Below are 18979 nucleotides of genomic sequence, written 5' to 3' on the forward strand. Positions count from 1 at the left end.
CTAAATGTCAGAGAATTTAACAGTGAGACTGCAGGGAATTAACTATACACCAACATTGCTTCATGAAGCTAAAGTTGTTTTGTTGACTATAGTGTCCCTTAAGGACCAAACTTCTGGAATAAAAGGGAATCATGACATGTCACACGTCATGTGTCTTTAAGGGGTTAAATTATTTTGGGTCAGATACTATCTTGAATTTCAAAGCGATACTCTGAGCACCAAATCCATTTTAGCCTAAAGGGAGTCGATTTGGTGTATAGATCAAGCACACGCAGGGCCCCTGCTCAATTCCTTGCCATCGATTCAGGAGTGAAATCACTTTGTTGAGCAGCCCTAACCACACCTCACCTGGCTGTGACTCACACAGCCTTTATACAAACATCCTGCTCTGTTAAATTTACTTTAATCATGCACAGGAGGCTGCAGCAAGCACTAGCAAACAATCAATAGAGCAGGAGATAAGCAAGAGATAACATTTTTATTTATTTATTTGTGTAATCACAAATACGTACAGGGTTACAGTAAAAAAAAAATTATATAAAAAAAAAAAAAAAAATTGAATTAAGCCTGTGCAGTGGTTTTCTAGAAAATCAAACACACTTACCTGACTGTACTATCAGATGAAGATGAAAGTAAATGTTGATCATCTTTGGACCAACAAAGATCATAGACAACATTAAGGTGACCATGAAGCTCCCTGAGATATTGTCCTGAAGGGATATCATACACTATGAAAAAAGACAAGATGACTAATTTAAAACACAGCTACAATGCTTTAGGCAACAGAAGTTTAATTAATATAAACAAGCATCAAACACTTATGGGCTTGTTCCCATGGAATAAAAACCAGTCTAGACCTTTAGACCTTGTGATGGCAGAATTACAAGCCAATGTATCTGTTTTGACGCAATACATTTTGGGCTGTCTTTTTTCTTTTGTATATGCCACATGATGTTAAGGCATGCAAAGGGTCTGCAGCACAGATGCAAAGAGCTGAATATAGTTAGAAAACAACAAAAGTCTGGCTTGCATTATTAAATACAATATAATTCATGAACTTGTAGGACTGGCAGTTTGTTTTCCTGCATATATATTCTGCAATTACACTGTAAGCCATAACAGGGTAAAGAAGAAGCACGCGTGTCAGCTGACTTTTTATTATTCCTGTAAGATGCAATATTAGCAGTATGTACCAGTGTGTGATGAACAAAATCTGATGTCTATTAATTTTTTCAATACACGTTTAAAGACTTTAAAACAGCCACAAGCAAAGGTCATCTAAGAATCCTTGGACCCTCATATGTTTTCAGAATTTGAGTTTCCATAAGAAATTGTCAAATCATTCTGCATTTTACGCCCCCACTATTCGGTATCCAATCAACTTCAAACTGACACTGACACTGAACTGAAAGGTTTTATTACAACAAATCTGTACTAGCCGGGAGGCCACAGCAACAACTCACCAATACAACTAAAAAATTAGATACAAATGAGCTATCCAACTATACAGCAATAGGTCAGTGCAAATTAACAAACAATATGTAGGTGGGCAGCAACCCCAATAAGGGAATCCCTCCAAACCCTTCAATAAAACAAATTTAAAGTGCAAAAAGCAGAGTAGGGCTACGCCAATGTAACTAGAAATAATAGTCCAAAGTAAAGCAGCAGGGGAAGGTCAGAAATGCTTGGGAAGACTCTTCTTCAGGAATGGGAACGTCAGAGTGGCTCAGGATATTCGTATATATATATTTTATATGTCCTGATGAAAGCTCCAAGCAGGAGCTGAAACGTTGACCCTCTGGATTGACTTACAATAAATTAACGAATTCCTGGAAGACCTAGAGTGCCGGTATTATTTTTCTATTATATATATATATATATATATATATATATATATATATATATATATATATATATATATATATATATATATATATATATATATATATATATATAGACAAGAAGGAGATACGAAGGCAGCCAATAGTGATACCGGAGAAACTGACGGAAGCCAAGCACAGAGAGATGGACACAGGTTTCTTCAGGAAGGAAGAGATTCTTTATTGGATCACCGATCGGGACTCAGAGGGACTAGCGTCACCAAAATACAGCAAAGTCTGAGTACTGAATACATAGAGTACATTCCTTATATAGCACTGTAGCTCCTCCCACAATTAACTACACCCACACATACCCTTAACCTATTTAATAAATAGAGTCTAAACTCATCCATCCGGTCTAACCACGTGGCTCATCTGATACAAAAGAGAGGGACGCGTAATTCCAGTTCTTACATTCCTGCACCTGGTCAGTACAGTGATAACAGTATCTTAGCTACGTGTACTACAAACACATATACATACATATGCCTTGTGGCAATCTTAGCCTGCTAAACTTGTATTTTACTGGAATTACATCACATTCCCCCCTTTGATGCCTCTGATATTTCACAATTACTTGAGGCATCACTTAACCTTGGTTTGCATATACCTCAGGTTACCATGAACCAGACCAGACTTATCTTATGATGTGAATCTTTTAACACTCATCTTCCTGCATTGGTTCTCCTTGATCTAGAGCCTTATACTTATATATCGCCATTATCTGTGCAGCAGCCTTCCTCTCTGCTATACTTCCTATCAGGCTTTGCACAGACCTAACTACTAAGGGTATAAGACACGGTAGGAGTAGACACAACAGTAAAATCAGTAGGACTCCACCTACCACTGCCTTAAGCCCTCCAAACCACTCATACCAGCTACCAAACCAACTACTTGGATTGTACCCTTTCCATACCTGAGTAGGCACATGCACTAGTTTAACCATATGGCTAGTAAGCTCAGCTATTGCTTGCCCTTCGTCATCTATTTGAAGACAGCAATTGCTCAGGTTAAACTTCCCACATACACCTCCCTCTACTGCCAAAAGGTAATCCAAGGCTAATCTATTTTGGTACACTGCTGTCCTCATCCTGGTATTATGCTTCGCTAGAAGATTGAGTGCTTGTGAGGTCTCATTAGTAATAATCTCAACCACCGCCTGTAATCTTATAATACGGTTGAGCATATAAATTGGGGTTCTATAACCAAAGGTACCATCTTCTGCCCACGTGGCTGGCCCATAATAATCTATGATACGCTGGGGAGGCCATTCATTATCTTCCCAGGTGCCTATCTCTAAGGGTCCCCTTTTCTTCCTATGATTCACATCATACACTTTAACACCTAAAGTCTCACCTGTTTCAATCGGTAACAAGAAGAAGGATGGTTTGAGCATACCCAACACACATGCCCCTTCCCAGTCCTGTGGCAACTCCGAATAGGCTTTCTTACCACAGATCCAGTACAAATTTGCTGGGGCTCTCCAGGTAGATGTGATGGATAAATCAAACCACACATCCTTTAAACTGGCATATCTAGCAAACGGGTTAGATGGTTCTGAGACATTTGAAGCCGACCACCAAGTTGTATTTTTAGTATCATCATCATAAGCTTTTTGCCCTAGACAAGTTAATTCTCCTACAGAAGTATTATACATTATTCCTTTCCTTGCTATGCAAACATAACCTATGATGGAGGTCTTTAATCTCCACTCAGATTTACCTCTAACACTCAAATGATAATCGGCTTGTGTAGATATTAGTTGGTCAACTGCCTCAGAACCGGACATTACCTCCTTTGCTTCCCAAGGCCATTGGTCTCCCATGTTAGTACCTCCACACACATAGCAGTTGGTAACATTAAGACTACCGGCAATACTTTCAGCTAGGTCAATGAACAGGTTTTTAGCGTTATGGGGGATCTTATTATCTATACTCATCTCTTCATAAAAGGAATGGTATACTTGATGAGTCTGGGAGGATACCGTATCAGTCTCTATTCCTATAAACAATAATGTCCCAGGATCTAAACCCGTCCCGTATATCTGAAACCCAAATAAATTTCCATACTTATCTAGGAACTTGTCGGGGTTATTAATAAGTATATGGACTGGGTTGCATTCCATAGACTTACAATAAGGGCTAGTCGGCAACTTAGTCACTATCATGTCTTTATCTACTGTCTGTCCCCAAGTCGCCCACCCCACACAAGACCAATATGGACAAAAGTTATAGTCTTTATTTGGGCATCTAGGACTCACATATTTATTTTTACTACTGGGACAAATATATTTATCATTAGACCCATACGTCCTCTCCCATCTAAGATCCCCACATACATTCCACGGTTTTCTACCACTTGATATCGCCTTACATGCATCAAATAGCAGAACACCCGAAGAATGTACGGATTCTAACACCGTCTTATTAATTAGGGTCCCCTGAGGATCTCCATTCCTGAGAGTCAACCAAATTGTACGAGGTTGATACTCTGGACTGAAGCACTTAGGTTCTCCTACTCCTAAATGGCACACACTATAGTCTATATTTAGGTATCTACATCTTGATACCTCTCCTTTACATTCGTATTGTGAATGCCAAATTAGGGTTTGGGAAATATGGTTACCTGTTCTCGTAGTCTTAATGCATACCTCACAGCTAGGAGTGTCGGTACCTCTACCTTCCTGAATATAAAAACACATATAAATAAACACAATCAAAAGCACATCTTTCGCCGTCATCCTCAGTCTTCGTCCGTGCGATGGAACCTCAGCTTCCAGGATGTGAGGGCTGCAGGGAATGGAGTTCTGCTCGTCTTCACAGGTGTCCCTTCGAGACTTTCCTGGCTTATACACTATGTGTTGGTAAGCGGACAGGCTTTATTATGGCCTTCTCACTCACACCTGTAACAATAAAATTTGTAATCCACAATAATTCCTCGTTACTCCGACTGAGTAGTGCGTTTCAACCGGATCTTGCAGGGATTCTCTGGATCTGCTGTAATTTGCCAAGAATCGACTGCTGCTGGTTTAACCCTGGAGTGATGTATCCACGGAGTTACTTCGGCTACTTTTATCGCTGTAGGGGTAGACAAAAGAACAACATAAGGACCTCTCCACTTGGGCCCTAACGGTACATTATTCCACTCTTTAATCCACACTTGGTCTCCTGGATGATAACTATGAACAGGGGGATAAATATTCACAGGTAATCTATCTTGTACCCATTTCTGTACCTCCTCCATAGTCTTACCCAACTCTACAACCTGCTGCCGGGTAATTCCTTCTCCCAACTGACTCAAGTCCCCCCTTAAGTTACCAAGTACGGGAGGTGGTCGCCCATACATGATTTCAAAAGGAGAGAGGCCCATCCTTCTGGTAGGGGTACTGCGGATTCGCAATAAAGCTATGGGTAAGAGAACGTTCCACTTAAGTTGGGTTTCCTGACACATTTTAGCCAACTGGTTCTTTATAGTTCTATTCATTCTCTCTACCTTACCAGAACTCTGGGGTCTATATGCAGTATGAAGCCTCCACTTTATACCAAGCATATGAGTCAGTTGTTGTAGGCACTGATGAACAAAAGCTGGACCATTGTCCGATCCTATAGAACAGGGTAGTCCATATCGGGGTATTATTTCTCGTAGCAGGAATCTTACAACTTCTCCTGCTTTCTCTGTACGAGTAGGACATGCTTCTACCCAGCCTGAATAGGTGCACACAATTACCAACAGGTAACGATGTCCACCCGATTTAGGCATTACTGTAAAGTCTATTTGTAGATCGGACATGGGGAGTCCCCCCATAAACTGGACTCCTGGTGGCTTTACTGGTCCTTGTCTTGCATTATTCTTAGCACACGTTACACATCTGCGTACAATGGCCTGAGTCAAGTTGGACAATCTTGGTATGTAGAAATGTTTCCTGAGAGATTCTTCAGTACTGTCTCTCCCAGAATGTGTCCCGTTGTGATAATTTTGGACAATTTCTACCGCTAGTGATGCTGGTATGACTATTCTTCCATCTTCTAGCTGATACCACTTGTTCTCCAAATACTTTCCCGGTTCAGTCTTTAACCACTCCTCTTCTTGAGCTGTATAAACTGGAGTCCATTGGGACAGTGGAGTTGGTATAAGAGCAGCTATATGCCCCACATACTCCTGTCTTCCTGATTCAGCAGCACGCTTAGCTGCACTATCTGCCATCCGATTTCCCTTGGTTACATCACCATCTCCTCTCAGATGCGCTCGACAATGTATGATACCGACTTCTTTCGGCTCCCACACTGCTTCCAATAGTTGTAGGATTTCAGCTGCGTACTTGATTTCTTTGCCTTCTGAATTCAGTAGTCCTCTTTCTTTATACAAAGCTCCGTGGGCATGAGTGGTTAAAAACGCATACTTAGAGTCCGTATAGATATTTACTCTTAAACCTTCAGCCAATTGTAACGCTCGTGTTAGTGCTATTAATTCTGCCTTTTGTGCTGATGTTCCTTTCGCCAGTGGCCGAGCTTCTATCACCTTGTCTATTGTTGTCACTGCATATCCTGCATAGCGGATCCCTTCTTTCACATAACTACTGCCGTCGGTGTAATATTGAACATCGGGGTTCTGGATGGGAAAATCACGAAGATCTGGTCTACTTGAAAATACTTCATCCATTACTTCCAAACAATCATGTTGACTTTCAGTAGGTTGCGGCAAAAGGGTAGCTGGATTTAAGGTGTTTACAGTCTCTAAATGCACTCTTGGGTTTTCACACAACATTGCTTGATACTTGGTCATACGGCTGTTACTAAACCAATGATTTCCTTTGTAATCCAACAACGTCTGTACTGCATGTGGGACTCGTACATAAAGTTCTTGACCCAGAGTGAGTTTATCGGCTTCAGCTACTAGCAGGGCGGCTGCAGCTACGGCTCTTAGACAAGGTGGAAGTCCGCTGGCCACTGCATCCAGTTGCTTAGACATGTAGGCAACAGGTCTTTGCCATGATCCCAAGTACTGTGTCAATACTCCCACAGCCATTCTTCTTTGCTCGTGTACATATAAGTAGAATGGTCGTGTGTGATCAGGTAGACCTAATGCTGGGGCACTCATCAAAGCCTTCTTCACATCTTCAAATGCCGTTTGCTGTTCTTGGGTCCATAAGAAGGGGTCGTGCTCTGTACCTTTGATGGCTGCGTACAGAGGTTTTGCCAGTATCGCATAGCTGGGAATCCATATCCTACAGAAGCCTGCTGCCCCCAAGAATTCTCGCACTTGTCTTCTATTCTTGGGTATTGGTATTTGGCAGACAGCTTCTTTTCTCTCTGGCCCCATAATCCTTTGACCTTCAGAGATATGGAATCCCAGATACTTGACAGTTGGCAAACACAACTGAGCCTTCTTCCTGGACACCTTGTATCCTGCCTTCCAGAGAATATGTAGTAGATCGTGCGTTGCTTGCTGACATTTTTCTTTTGTAACTGCTGCTATCAACAAGTCATCTACATATTGTAACAATACACATTCTCCTGGGATAGACTCGAAATCCAGTAGATCTTGACTTAGAGCTGAACCAAATAGGGTAGGTGAATTTTTAAACCCTTGGGGCAGTCTTGTCCAAGTCATTTGGCGTTTTGAGCCCGTTACAGCGTTCTCCCATTGGAAAGCGAAAATACATTGGCTTTCTGCGGCAATTCGGAGGCAAAAGAAGGCATCTTTGAGATCTAAGACTGTGAAGTAAGTAGCCCCGCCCGGAATTAAAGCAAGCAGGTTATATGGATTGGGTACAACTGGATGTATGCTAACAACCGCATCATTGACTGCTCTTAAGTCCTGTACAGGTCGATACTCATCTGTACCGGGCTTTTGAACAGGCAGCAATGGGGTGTTCCAGGGGGAAGTACAGAATTTTAGGATACCATACCGTATGAACTTATCCAGATAGGATTGGATGTTCTTCTTAGCCTTCTGCGGAATGTGATATTGTCTTAGGCTCACTGGATAAACCCCATGTTTCAGTTCAATTTTTATTGGTGGAATATTGCGGGCCAGTCCTGGTGGGTTGTTCTCTGCCCAAACTCCTGGTATGTTAAACAATGTCTCATCACTCCTAGGGTTTTGGCTAGTCAACACTGTATAAAGTCGCCACTCTTCTTCCTTTGGTACGGATAAAGTCATAATACCTGAAGGTCCATTAAACTTTAAGGATGTTGTTCCATTTGGTAGGAACGTAATCTGCGCTTGTAATTTTGATAGCATATCACGTCCCAGCAATTGGACTGGACATTCAGGCATATAAAGGAATTGGTGTTTTACTACGTGGCCTCCCAATGTACAGAGTCGACTTTTAAGAACCGGTTTTTCAGCACTTCTTCCAGTTGCTCCTATCACAGTAATAGTCCTTCCAGATGGAGGAGCAACTAGATTAGTCACCACTGAATGTTCAGCACCAGTGTCGATCATGAACGCACTCCTTTTCCCCCCTATTGATACATCGACCATAGGCTCCGCTCGACCAAGGGGGATGGAGCCCGGTCGGTATCAATAGTCCTCCATGACAGTGTCAGCCAATCCTACAAAGTCCCTACCTTCTCTATCGCGGGACCTTTGCGCTGCTGGAATATACCTGTCTTCCCTAACACTTCCTCTGTTCCCATTACTCCCTCTATAACCATTACTCCCTCCGGGGCCTCCTCTACCTCTCGCTCTACCTCTAAAGTTTCCGTAGCCTGCCCTGGGTTGGTCTCTCTCGTACTGCTCTCTTTGCGGACATTCGTTCCTCCAATGCCCTTCTTCCTTGCAATACGCGCATTGATCCCTACTCAAAGGCTCCCTACTCCATCTATTATTGCCTCTATCTGGGCCCCGTTTATCTACGCCTGCGATCGCTACCGCTAGCATATCAGCCTTTTTACGCATCTTGCGCTCTTCCTCTTTCTTACTTTCTGTATCCCTGTTCATATAGACCTTATTTGCTACCTCCATTAGTTGGGTGATGGACATACCTGCAAACCCTTCTAACTTTTGTAGCTTGCGCTTAATATCTCCGTATGCTTGGCTGACAAAGGCGGAGTTAACCATTCGGGAATTGTCTGCGTCTTCCGGATTAAAGAGGGTATACAAGCGGTATGCCTCCAATAATCGGTCATAAAAGACACTGGGCGCTTCATCGCTTTTCTGGATCACCTCAACTGTCTTCGACATGTTAATGGCTTTCTTTCCTCCGGCTTTCATGCCAGCAATTATAGCGTCTCTATAGGCTCTGAGTTGAACCATATCAGCACCATTTACGTTCCAATCGGGATCGGTGTTGGGATAGTGTGTCGCGGCCCATGCTGCTGGATTGGCTTGGTTCAAAGCACGGGCTCTATCCTCTAATGCTTTAATGGCTGCTTGATTTATTCTTGTCCTTTCCTCATTGTTAAATAAAGTCATTAGTAACTGCTGGCAATCAGCCCATGTCGGATTATGCGTCTGTACTATTGAGGTGAACAGATCAGTCATAGCTTGTGGTTTCTCAGTATACGAGGAATTATGGGTCTTCCAGTTTAAAAGATCGGTTGTGGTAAATGGGACATATACGAAGACTGGGTCAGCGTGTGCCATTTGACCTGCGGCATCGATATAAGCTGACCCGGGATTCAGACGAAGAGGCATCTGATAGTGCTTTAATTGTTGGGCATCAGTCAACTGTCGGGTTTGGATGGGGCTACGTAGAGAGGCGTCAGTCATGGGTTCCGGTCGGGGAGAGATAGGGTATGGGGATGTGGGAGGTCGGTTTTGGGAAAAGGTCGTAAATAAAACACTTCGAGCCGAGCTAGATGAAGCTTGACCGGAAGTCTGAAGTGGCGCCAAATCAGGATATTCGTTTCTAATGGGGGTGGATTCTGGTTCCGGAAGGGGAGATTTAGTACGAGGGGGGGTGGATCCTGTACTGGAGGAGGAAGCGGAAGTGGATGAGGGTAATGAGGGGAGGGGTGCAGGACTTCCTGCGTTTGCGTCACTTCTTCTTAACGGAAAGTAAGGGGGCGGCAAAGGGATCTCGGACTCAGGGGGCGTGTCCAAAATGGGCCTAACACCAGTCCTAGTGGACGAGCAAGTCCTAGCTACCATGAGGCGACACTGCTCCTCGTGGCATGTCTGGAGCCATTTTGGCGAGTCATTTACGGCCTGTCTCCAACAGTCAATATAAGGAAACTGGCCGTAAAGTTCAGGCCTACCCGATACAGCCACGTGTAAGCGCTGTACCAGAGTTGGATCCAAACTGCCACGTGGCGGCCATGCCGCAACCAAAGTAGGCCACTCCCTAGTACACAAAGTGACCAAACGTACAGGAGACATCTTTACCCCAAAATCACAAACTTTGAATCCCTTTTCAAAATTCTTAACCATACATCCTAAGGGATCCGGAATCGTTGACTGCGACGCACCCATACTTAACAATGGAACGTCGTCGACAACGAATACTATACACGCGTACTATTCAACAGTCACACCCGTTTCCTCTGGCAACAGCACCACGTGGTACGGTTACCAAGTGAAACGTACACAATAACAATAAACACTCAGGGAATTCCCGTACACACACAGCTGTTACACCAGTCACTATATAATCAATATTATGCCCTTTGGCGTAACTATACAGTCACCCACGCTATAATTCTCTATATACGAATTACCCGTCTATAACACACCCCAGTAACATCGTCTTTTACAAATAGCGGTTACAGTACGGTTAGCATAGGTCAAAGCACAAGTTAAGGTCACAATACAATTATTAGTGGTTATGGTGTTAAACATGCAATGGACGACAATGATTAGTACTTATTATATAATGTCAGTAAATATACAGGGTTATGGTACCGTGCACTATAATACAGCAACACACTATTAACACTCTCGCTAGACGGCTGAGCTCGCGCTATCTAACAAGATATACACTTTACTAAAACAATCGTTAACACATTTACAGTTCCCAACTAAACTATTGGCCAGTACCTTGAATGGACTACCTAAAACTATATACACCCGTTTTGGTTAGCCACACTGCCCAATCACCACATATATAGCGAGCTAGAGAACCGAATTTACACAGGCGCCTCTTAGTCGCACTATCAAAAGTCTAGTGGGTTCCAAATTTACACGCCTTCCCACTTAGCCCAGATAGGATGAGAACTAGCGAACCGAATTTACACAGGCGCCGCTTAGTCTCCCGGTCCCTCCGACCTAGCGAACGTAATATACACCCTAGAACGCTAGTCTAGACAAGACACCGGTGTCCGGCTAGGGCTATTTACACCAGGACCCCGCCTGACTAACCAAATCAAACGGTCTGACTAAAGAGCGTTCGATCGAGCGGTGCGCCTTCGCTCCTTCCCTCCGACAGAGGGGGCAGATACACAGATTCAAAACCCCTTTGGGCCTACCGCACAATCGGTATACCCCTAGTGGGTCCTGCCGTCTAAAACAGCAGTTGTCTTACCTCCTCGTTCCTGAACCTGAGTTCACACTCATCGACGGGGACACCCCAGCACTTCTCACGTAGAGGCCGATGATCTCCTGGACAACAGACCAGTGGCGCCGAGACGAAGGGAGGTCCACGCAGAAGTTCAGGGGTGCAGCCGTAGAGAGCGTGGGCAAAGATAGACCGTCTCACGCCTCTGCCTCTCAGCTACCGTTGAACGATGAGCTTCCCGGCCAATGCACCAAATGATACCGGAGAAACTGACGGAAGCCAAGCACAGAGAGATGGACACAGGTTTCTTCAGGAAGGAAGAGATTCTTTATTGGATCACCGATCGGGACTCAGAGGGACTAGCGTCACCAAAATACAGCAAAGTCTGAGTACTGAATACATAGAGTACATTCCTTATATAGCACTGTAGCTCCTCCCACAATTAACTACACCCACACATACCCTTAACCTATTTAATAAATAGAGTCTAAACTCATCCATCCGGTCTAACCACGTGGCTCATCTGATACAAAAGAGAGGGACGCGTAATTCCAGTTCTTACATTCCTGCACCTGGTCAGTACAGTGATAACAGTATCTTAGCTACGTGTACTACAAACACATATACATACATATGCCTTGTGGCAATCTTAGCCTGCTAAACTTGTATTTTACTGGAATTACATCACAATAGTGCAATTAGTCAAGATCCAGAAATGATATATATATATATATATATATATATATATATATATATATATTTATAAACAGATGGTAATACGCTCACATTTAAAAGAGCTATGACCAGCTCTAGTGTAGAGGGCGTACATCGGTATAATCCCCGCTTATGGGATATGCAGAAGAAGTGCGTCCGTCAATACAGTCTGGATATCCATGGCTCCAGGAGAGGCTAAAAGGCAACAATAGTGCACTCAATAGTGCTCTCAATATAATAAAATGGACTGGGATGCTGGAGCTGTGAGTTCAAACCCAGCCAGGTCTCTTAAAGGGGCGGCCACGCCTGGCTGTCTGCAGGGCTCGGGCTGTGCCGTGACACTATGTAATTGTTGTTGCAAGAGCCATAACACTTTGCAAGCTTCTAGAGATAAGTTGAACAGATCTAATATTAAACACACAAAAATGACCAAGACATGAATGAACACGACAGATGAAGTGACATATTACGTAAGTTTATTTGGTAAAGGAGTATTACCATCTGAGGACTTGCATCCTACAAACATTAGTATCGTGTCAACTGACCAGGGCAATTAACCAACACTCAGACTACCCATTCAAAGGTTGTGAAGGAGTGAGCCAATTGAACCCATTTTCATACTTAAGAGGTGCATACTAATTTGATCATTAAGACATGTATAAACCCAGAGCAACACTACCTATATTGTGGCTATGCCAATGAGACATTCTGGCCTCACCTTTTCTCTTTTAGTTCTTAAATCACTAGGTCAGGATTGGAGATCATTCTACAAATAACCAATAGTAAACTGCTTTAATTGGAGTTTAAAAAAAAAAAAAAAAAAGTACTTTATCATGGTTTAAGACACTACTGCTACTACAACCTCTACAGTGATTAATTACAAAATAAATGGAACTATACTACCCTCTAGTGGCTTATTATCATAACATGTAAAATAACATGACCTATGTCATTTTCCTTTCACTTTGTGTTTGCATAAAGCTCTTTTTTTTTTTTTAACCATTGAACTATTTCGGTCACACTACCAACAGAAAATAGTTTATGTTACAAATACAACTATTCTTGTGCTTTAATTGGTCACTGAAAATATGCACTGAATATGCTTTTTACAGGACAAATCTAGCAATCATTATGCACCTTGGGTCAGACTGTCCCTTATCTACTAAATATTCACAATTTTGCAAACAACTTCTTTTCAAAATTGCAATAAACAGTTGCAAAATAGTGAGCACTGACTTGGATAACTGACAATCTGACCCAAGGTGCATAAAGAAACCTAATTTGACAACAATCATACAAAACCAGAATAAACAAACGGTGGATTACTCCTTCCTAGTCGTTCCAGGCTCGATCTGCAACATCACAATGCACTTTCTTTTTTATAGTACCGGTAAAAGAAACATTAGAATATTGTCGGGAGAGAGAAAGAAAAAAAAAGAAAAAATACAATTTCCTCTTTCCCTCCCTCCCTCCCTCCCCCTTCCTTTTTTTTCTCCCTTCTCTCTTTAATCTACAAGGGATCATTTGATCTTCCAGTTTTCAGTATCAAAGGTTGCTTTCTTTAGATTCCTATTTAAACCTCTTTCCATATAGAGTATCTCTTCTCCAGTCTCTGGCTATTGAAATTTTGGCTGCCACTAACACATGGATAAAAAAAAAAAAAAAAAAAAAAAAGAAGATTGTAGATTTCAATTATATTTGTTTAGGTTGAAGTGTAGCAGAACCACTTCTGGAGAAAAGGGTAGATTAATTCCGATTAATAGTTTAATCTGCCCCAAAAAATTCTGCCAAAAACCTTGTAATGGTCTGCAACTCCACCAAATAGGAAAGAAATCTAATTTTTCAATATTGCATCTCCAACACCTGTCTGATAGACTCTGATTTATTTTACCGAGCAAACTAGGAACCAGGTATAATCAGTTAAGGATTTTAAAATGTAATTCCGTTAAATTTAAACAGTCGATAGCTTTGGAAACTGTTGTCCAAAGCAGTTTCCAATCTTGTAAATGGATCTTTTTATTCAGGTCCTTTTCCCAATTTTTAATGGCCGGAAAAATAAGATCAGAGTCAGAATATTTCAATAACGAATTCGATTTGTTTAAAAGATTCTTCATATCTCTCCCCTTTATTAAAGGACCACTCTAGGCACCCAGACCACTTCAGCTTAATGAGGTGGTCTGGGTGCCAGGTCCCTCTAGGATTAACCCTTTTTTTTTTATAAACATAGCAGTTTCAGAGAAACTGCTATGTTTATACTGAGGGTTAATCCAGCCTCCAAAACCTCTAGTGGCTGTCTCATTGACAGCCGCTAGAGGCGCTTGCGTGCTTCTCACTGTGAAAATCACAGTGAGAGCACGCAAGCGTCCATAGGAAAGCATTGTAAATGCTTTCCTATGCGACCGGCTGAATGCGAGCGCGGCTCCTGCCGCGCATGCGCATTCAGCCGATGACGTCGCAAGGAAGAAGGAGAGGAGGAGTAGAGCTCCCCGCACGGCGCTGGAGAAAGAGGTAAGTTTAACCCCTTCCTCCCCCCAGAGCCCGGTGGGAGTGGGTCCCTGAGGGTGGGGGCACCCCCTCAGGGCACTCTAGTGCCAGGAAAACGAGTATGTTTTCCTGACACTAGAGTGGTCCTTTAAGCATCCCAACATGTTATGAAATTCAAAATTTTCTTTAGGTAAAACTACCAACTCTCAAATAATTGTACTGTTCTATCTCTGGCAGACCAAATGTATTGCATATTTGTTTCAATGATTGAAACCTAGGCCCCCATCGTTACATCATTCTTCGTATACCTACATTACTCCATTTATTTACATTCAAGTCTTGAATATTATAAGGGAGGATTGAACTCTACAAAGCACTAATAATACATCTTCTGAGTTTTGTGTTTCTTTTTATTTTTTGCCAGGTTTTAAGAATAGAATTTATTACTAGGCTTCCAGGGCTTGGTTGAGATGTGAGCATATAACAATCTTGAGTTCTCCAGAAAAGCATTGCTTAATCATTACAGTCAGTAAGTTTCTCTTCCACTGCATACCACCTTTCAAGTTTGGACATAGACATTTGCGAAATAATGCTGTGGAAAAGAACACTAGCTTTATAATATTGGTGAATAACTGGGAGACATAATCCCTGGCATTTGCTGATAGAAAGGCATTTGGTTGCCATTCTAGCCTCTTCCCTTTGCCATATAAACTTAGAAAAGGAATGCTGAATCAGTCAGCCAACTGTCTGGGATGCTCAAAGGGATCATTCTAAACATGTACAACCAGTTTGGTAAACTACAAGATTTAATAATGTTAATTCGACCCCACCAAGAAAATTCTAAGAACCTCCATTCCTTCAGCAATTTATTCATTTTAGTAAATAATGGAAGAAAATGTATTTCACTTATTCTTTTTGGATCTGCACAGATATCAATTCCTAATTAACTGAATCAGGATCTCCTCATAGAAATGCATTGAATTAATGCATCTCTATGAGGAAAATTCAGCGTCTCCATGTGGGCTGATTTACCTGAAAAGGTAGTGTTTACATGAAAAATCCTGAAGGGAGTGATTATACTCACCAGAACAACTGTCATGGAGTAACACTTCTGGGTTTGGCACTCAGCTGTGAGGAGCCAGACCCCACCCCCTCTGACACAGCTCTGACGGTATTTAGGGAGACTGGGCCAAGGGAGGGTGCTTGGTGATTGTTTGAGCTAATGTGTGAGCTGCCTCCGTGAGCTCCACAGGCTCAGCTACTGGAAACTACTTCCACCAGACTTACCTCTCCACAAGCTCAGACAAGCCCTTCCAGCCTTTAAGCAAATGCAAGGATTGCTGCATGCCATAAAGGATTACTGGACAACGGATACTTTGCTACTTTACAAGTGGACCATATCTCTGGACTATTGGAAGACTACCTATATTGACCTTAAGTATATCTTTCAGCTATTTGTCTACAATATAATTTATTAATGAACTAATGCTTGCTTACTCAAATCTTCATTGCTACAAGTTACTAATCTCATGAAGGACAACTCCCATCATGCTTATTCACTATGAACTGTTCTTGCTTTGCAAATATTCTTAGCTACTTGATTATTGTTCCTACTGAAGATTATTCTCATGAACTAATGTTACTTAATGCATCTCTGAAGAAATACTTAATACTGAACTTTGTGTTGTAGATTACTTGCACTTCTTCTTATTGGATTATTGCCTAAATGCAATTCATTTAAGTTTAACACTTATTAAATCTTCGGTTCAATCAAGTTACTAGTGATTCTCTCTTTTCTTAAAGCTACAGTATTGATATTTAAAGATTCTCCATTTCTTCACTATTGTAATTAGGGAGTTTACAAGCTGCAGTTGAGTTCCAACCCAAATCACCCCTAGTAGCGTCACAGCAACTACATTAAGGTGTAGTTGTTCTGGTGACTATAGTGTCCCTTTAAGGCACTTCTTAAAAGATGCAAGACTAGAGGATAGCCTTATTTTGGCAGGCTATTCCATTGGAAAGGAGCCACCCGCGAGAAGTCCTGCAAGTGTGAGTTGGCCGTACGGGCAAGAGCAACGGACAGGAGGTGGTCACGGGTGGAGCGGAGAGACCAAGAAGGGGCATACCTATGGATCTGTGAAGAGATATATGAGGGGCTAGAATTGTTCAATGCTTTATAGGTATGGGTTAGCACTTTGAATTGACTTTTATAAGATACAGGAAGTCAATGTAAGATGTGAGAGGACCGACTAGAGAAGAAAATCAGTCTGGCGACAGCATTCATTACAGTCTGTAGAGGGGCATTACGTCTTTTGGTAAGACCAATTGGGAGAGGGTTACAATAATCCATGCGGGAAATTGTTAGAGCATGGACGAGCTCCTTCGTAGTATCTTGCTTAAGAAAGGTGGTGGATGCAGGCTATGTGTTTAACATAGAATCTATAAGATTTGGCAACATACTGGATGTGAGGCCAGAATCAAGTATGACGCCAAGACAGCGCGCTTGCAAGGATGGACATGTGGATGGAATGGAAAAAAATGTATCTTTCAGATCCTGCCTGGAAACTAACAATTTCTATTTGTTACACATTGCTGGGAGGAATGGTTACCCAAAAATTTTAATCAATGGTCATATAGGAAAGGGAATTAGACAAAGAATACAATATTTCTCAATTGTTTGAATTTGCATTAGCTATGAAGGGCATTACTCGATGTGTGTCGCACTTGGAGTCTCACTATAAAATCTTTTATAGATGATATTGCACTCCCTCCTAACTTTTAAAGTTGGGACTGACGTATACCAACATGTGCTGTAGGGGATGTGGCCAGGTGGGCTCCTTGTGTCATGTGTTGTGGTCATGCCATAAAGTAACATCTTATTGGGATTCCATTCATTATTTAGTTAACTCTGTTGATGATTCCATAATAGACTTTACTGCAGAACTTTGTTTAAGAAAATGCTAAAGAAGTTGCCTAAAAACAAACGTATTGTTGGCCATTTTTTAATCTCAGCCACCATACTTATTCCATGTCACTGGAGATCTCCTGATATTCCAGACATCAAAGAAGTGCTTCATTGTGGTTTGAAAATATGAGGTGTGAACTTGCTTTTAGACCACCATCTGATACAGTTAGTTACTTAAATTAAGAGTGGATTATTTGGGAAAATGATGTCATACAAAGGTATAATTTACACGCATGATCCTACTTGATTAGTTACATATATTTAAGCTATTATAAAATATTTATAACATATTGCCCCATAATACTTTTCTAAAGATATTATAAATATTTGTGTTTATATAACATTGTAACAATTTCACGTGTCACTATTATTGAGGAAATTTTTTTTTAATTCTTTAATAAAAAATAATTTGAATGAGAGAACTTCCCAGAGAATAACAGTGTTTCCTGTCTGCCTTCTTCCTCTAGTGCATCTTATTGCCATCACTTATCGAGGGAAATAGCGCACACGCAGTAGGCCAGCCACCTGATCTAAAATAAAACATGATTCATGTCAAACCTTCTTCCATTGCTCCATGGCCCAGATATCATGCTTACGTGCCCATTAACCCCTTAACCCCTTAAGGACCAAACTTCTGGAATAAAAGGGAATCATGACATGTAACACATGGCATGTGTCCTTAAGGGGTTAAAGGCAATTTTGATGGTTGACAGAGGTCATCAGGGCACTCTTACTAGTCTGTGGCAACATAGCCTGATACATAGCAAACTGTGATTCATTGTGTGTTCTAACACCTTTCTACCATGGCCAGCAGTAAGTTTTTCAGCAATCTGAGCTACAGTTGCACTTCTCTGTGATCAAGCCAGATGGGCTAGACCTTCACTCTCCACATGCATCAATGAGCCTTAAGTGCCCATGAGCCTGAAGCCAGTTCACTGGTTTTCCTTTTTTGTACCACTTTTGGTAGGTACTAATCACTGCATACTGGAACAAGACTTAGGGTTTTGGAGTTGCTCTGACCCAGTCGTCTAGCCATCACTATCTGGTCCTTGTGAAAGTCACTCAGATCTTTTCACTTGCCCATTTTTCCCGCTTCCAATACATTAAATTCACCTCAACTGACTGTTAGTGTGCTGCTGAATAAATCTCACCTCAATGTTATTCACTTCACATATCAGTGGTTTAAATGTTGTGGCTGATAAGTGTATATGATGCCATTAGAGGGAAGCTATGTTATGTTCTCCTGAAGACAAGCCAGAACATTCTCAAAAACTTTTCCCCACGTCTGGATGGTAGATTTTCTTAAAACTTTGTGATCATTAACAGAATGTCTGACTACTAAAATATACCTTCAGGAAACACTTATTTCACGTTCCTGAAGAATTTGACCATAAATTGTTTATTACATTGCATGGACTGACTGCATACTGCCAAATGAAACTGCCTAGTATGTCTGTGGTCCCTTGCCTACCATATGTTGTTTTTTATAATTGTTTT

General features: G+C 41.7%; 1 protein-coding gene across 3 annotated transcripts in view; it reads right to left on the reverse strand.

Moving 5' to 3' along the window:
- AHI1 (Abelson helper integration site 1) overlaps positions 1 to 18979 on the reverse strand; it is a 355403-nt gene that overhangs the window by 275182 nt on the left and 61242 nt on the right. For all 3 annotated transcript variants that reach the window (XM_063443258.1, XM_063443259.1, XM_063443260.1), the window contains exon 12: positions 605 to 728. In XM_063443258.1, the coding sequence (XP_063299328.1) occupies positions 605 to 728 (124 nt within the window). The remainder of the gene's footprint in view (positions 1 to 604; positions 729 to 18979) is intronic.

Source organism: Pelobates fuscus, chromosome 2 (assembly GCF_036172605.1).
Source record: "Pelobates fuscus isolate aPelFus1 chromosome 2, aPelFus1.pri, whole genome shotgun sequence".
NCBI lineage: Eukaryota > Metazoa > Chordata > Amphibia > Anura > Pelobatidae > Pelobates > Pelobates fuscus.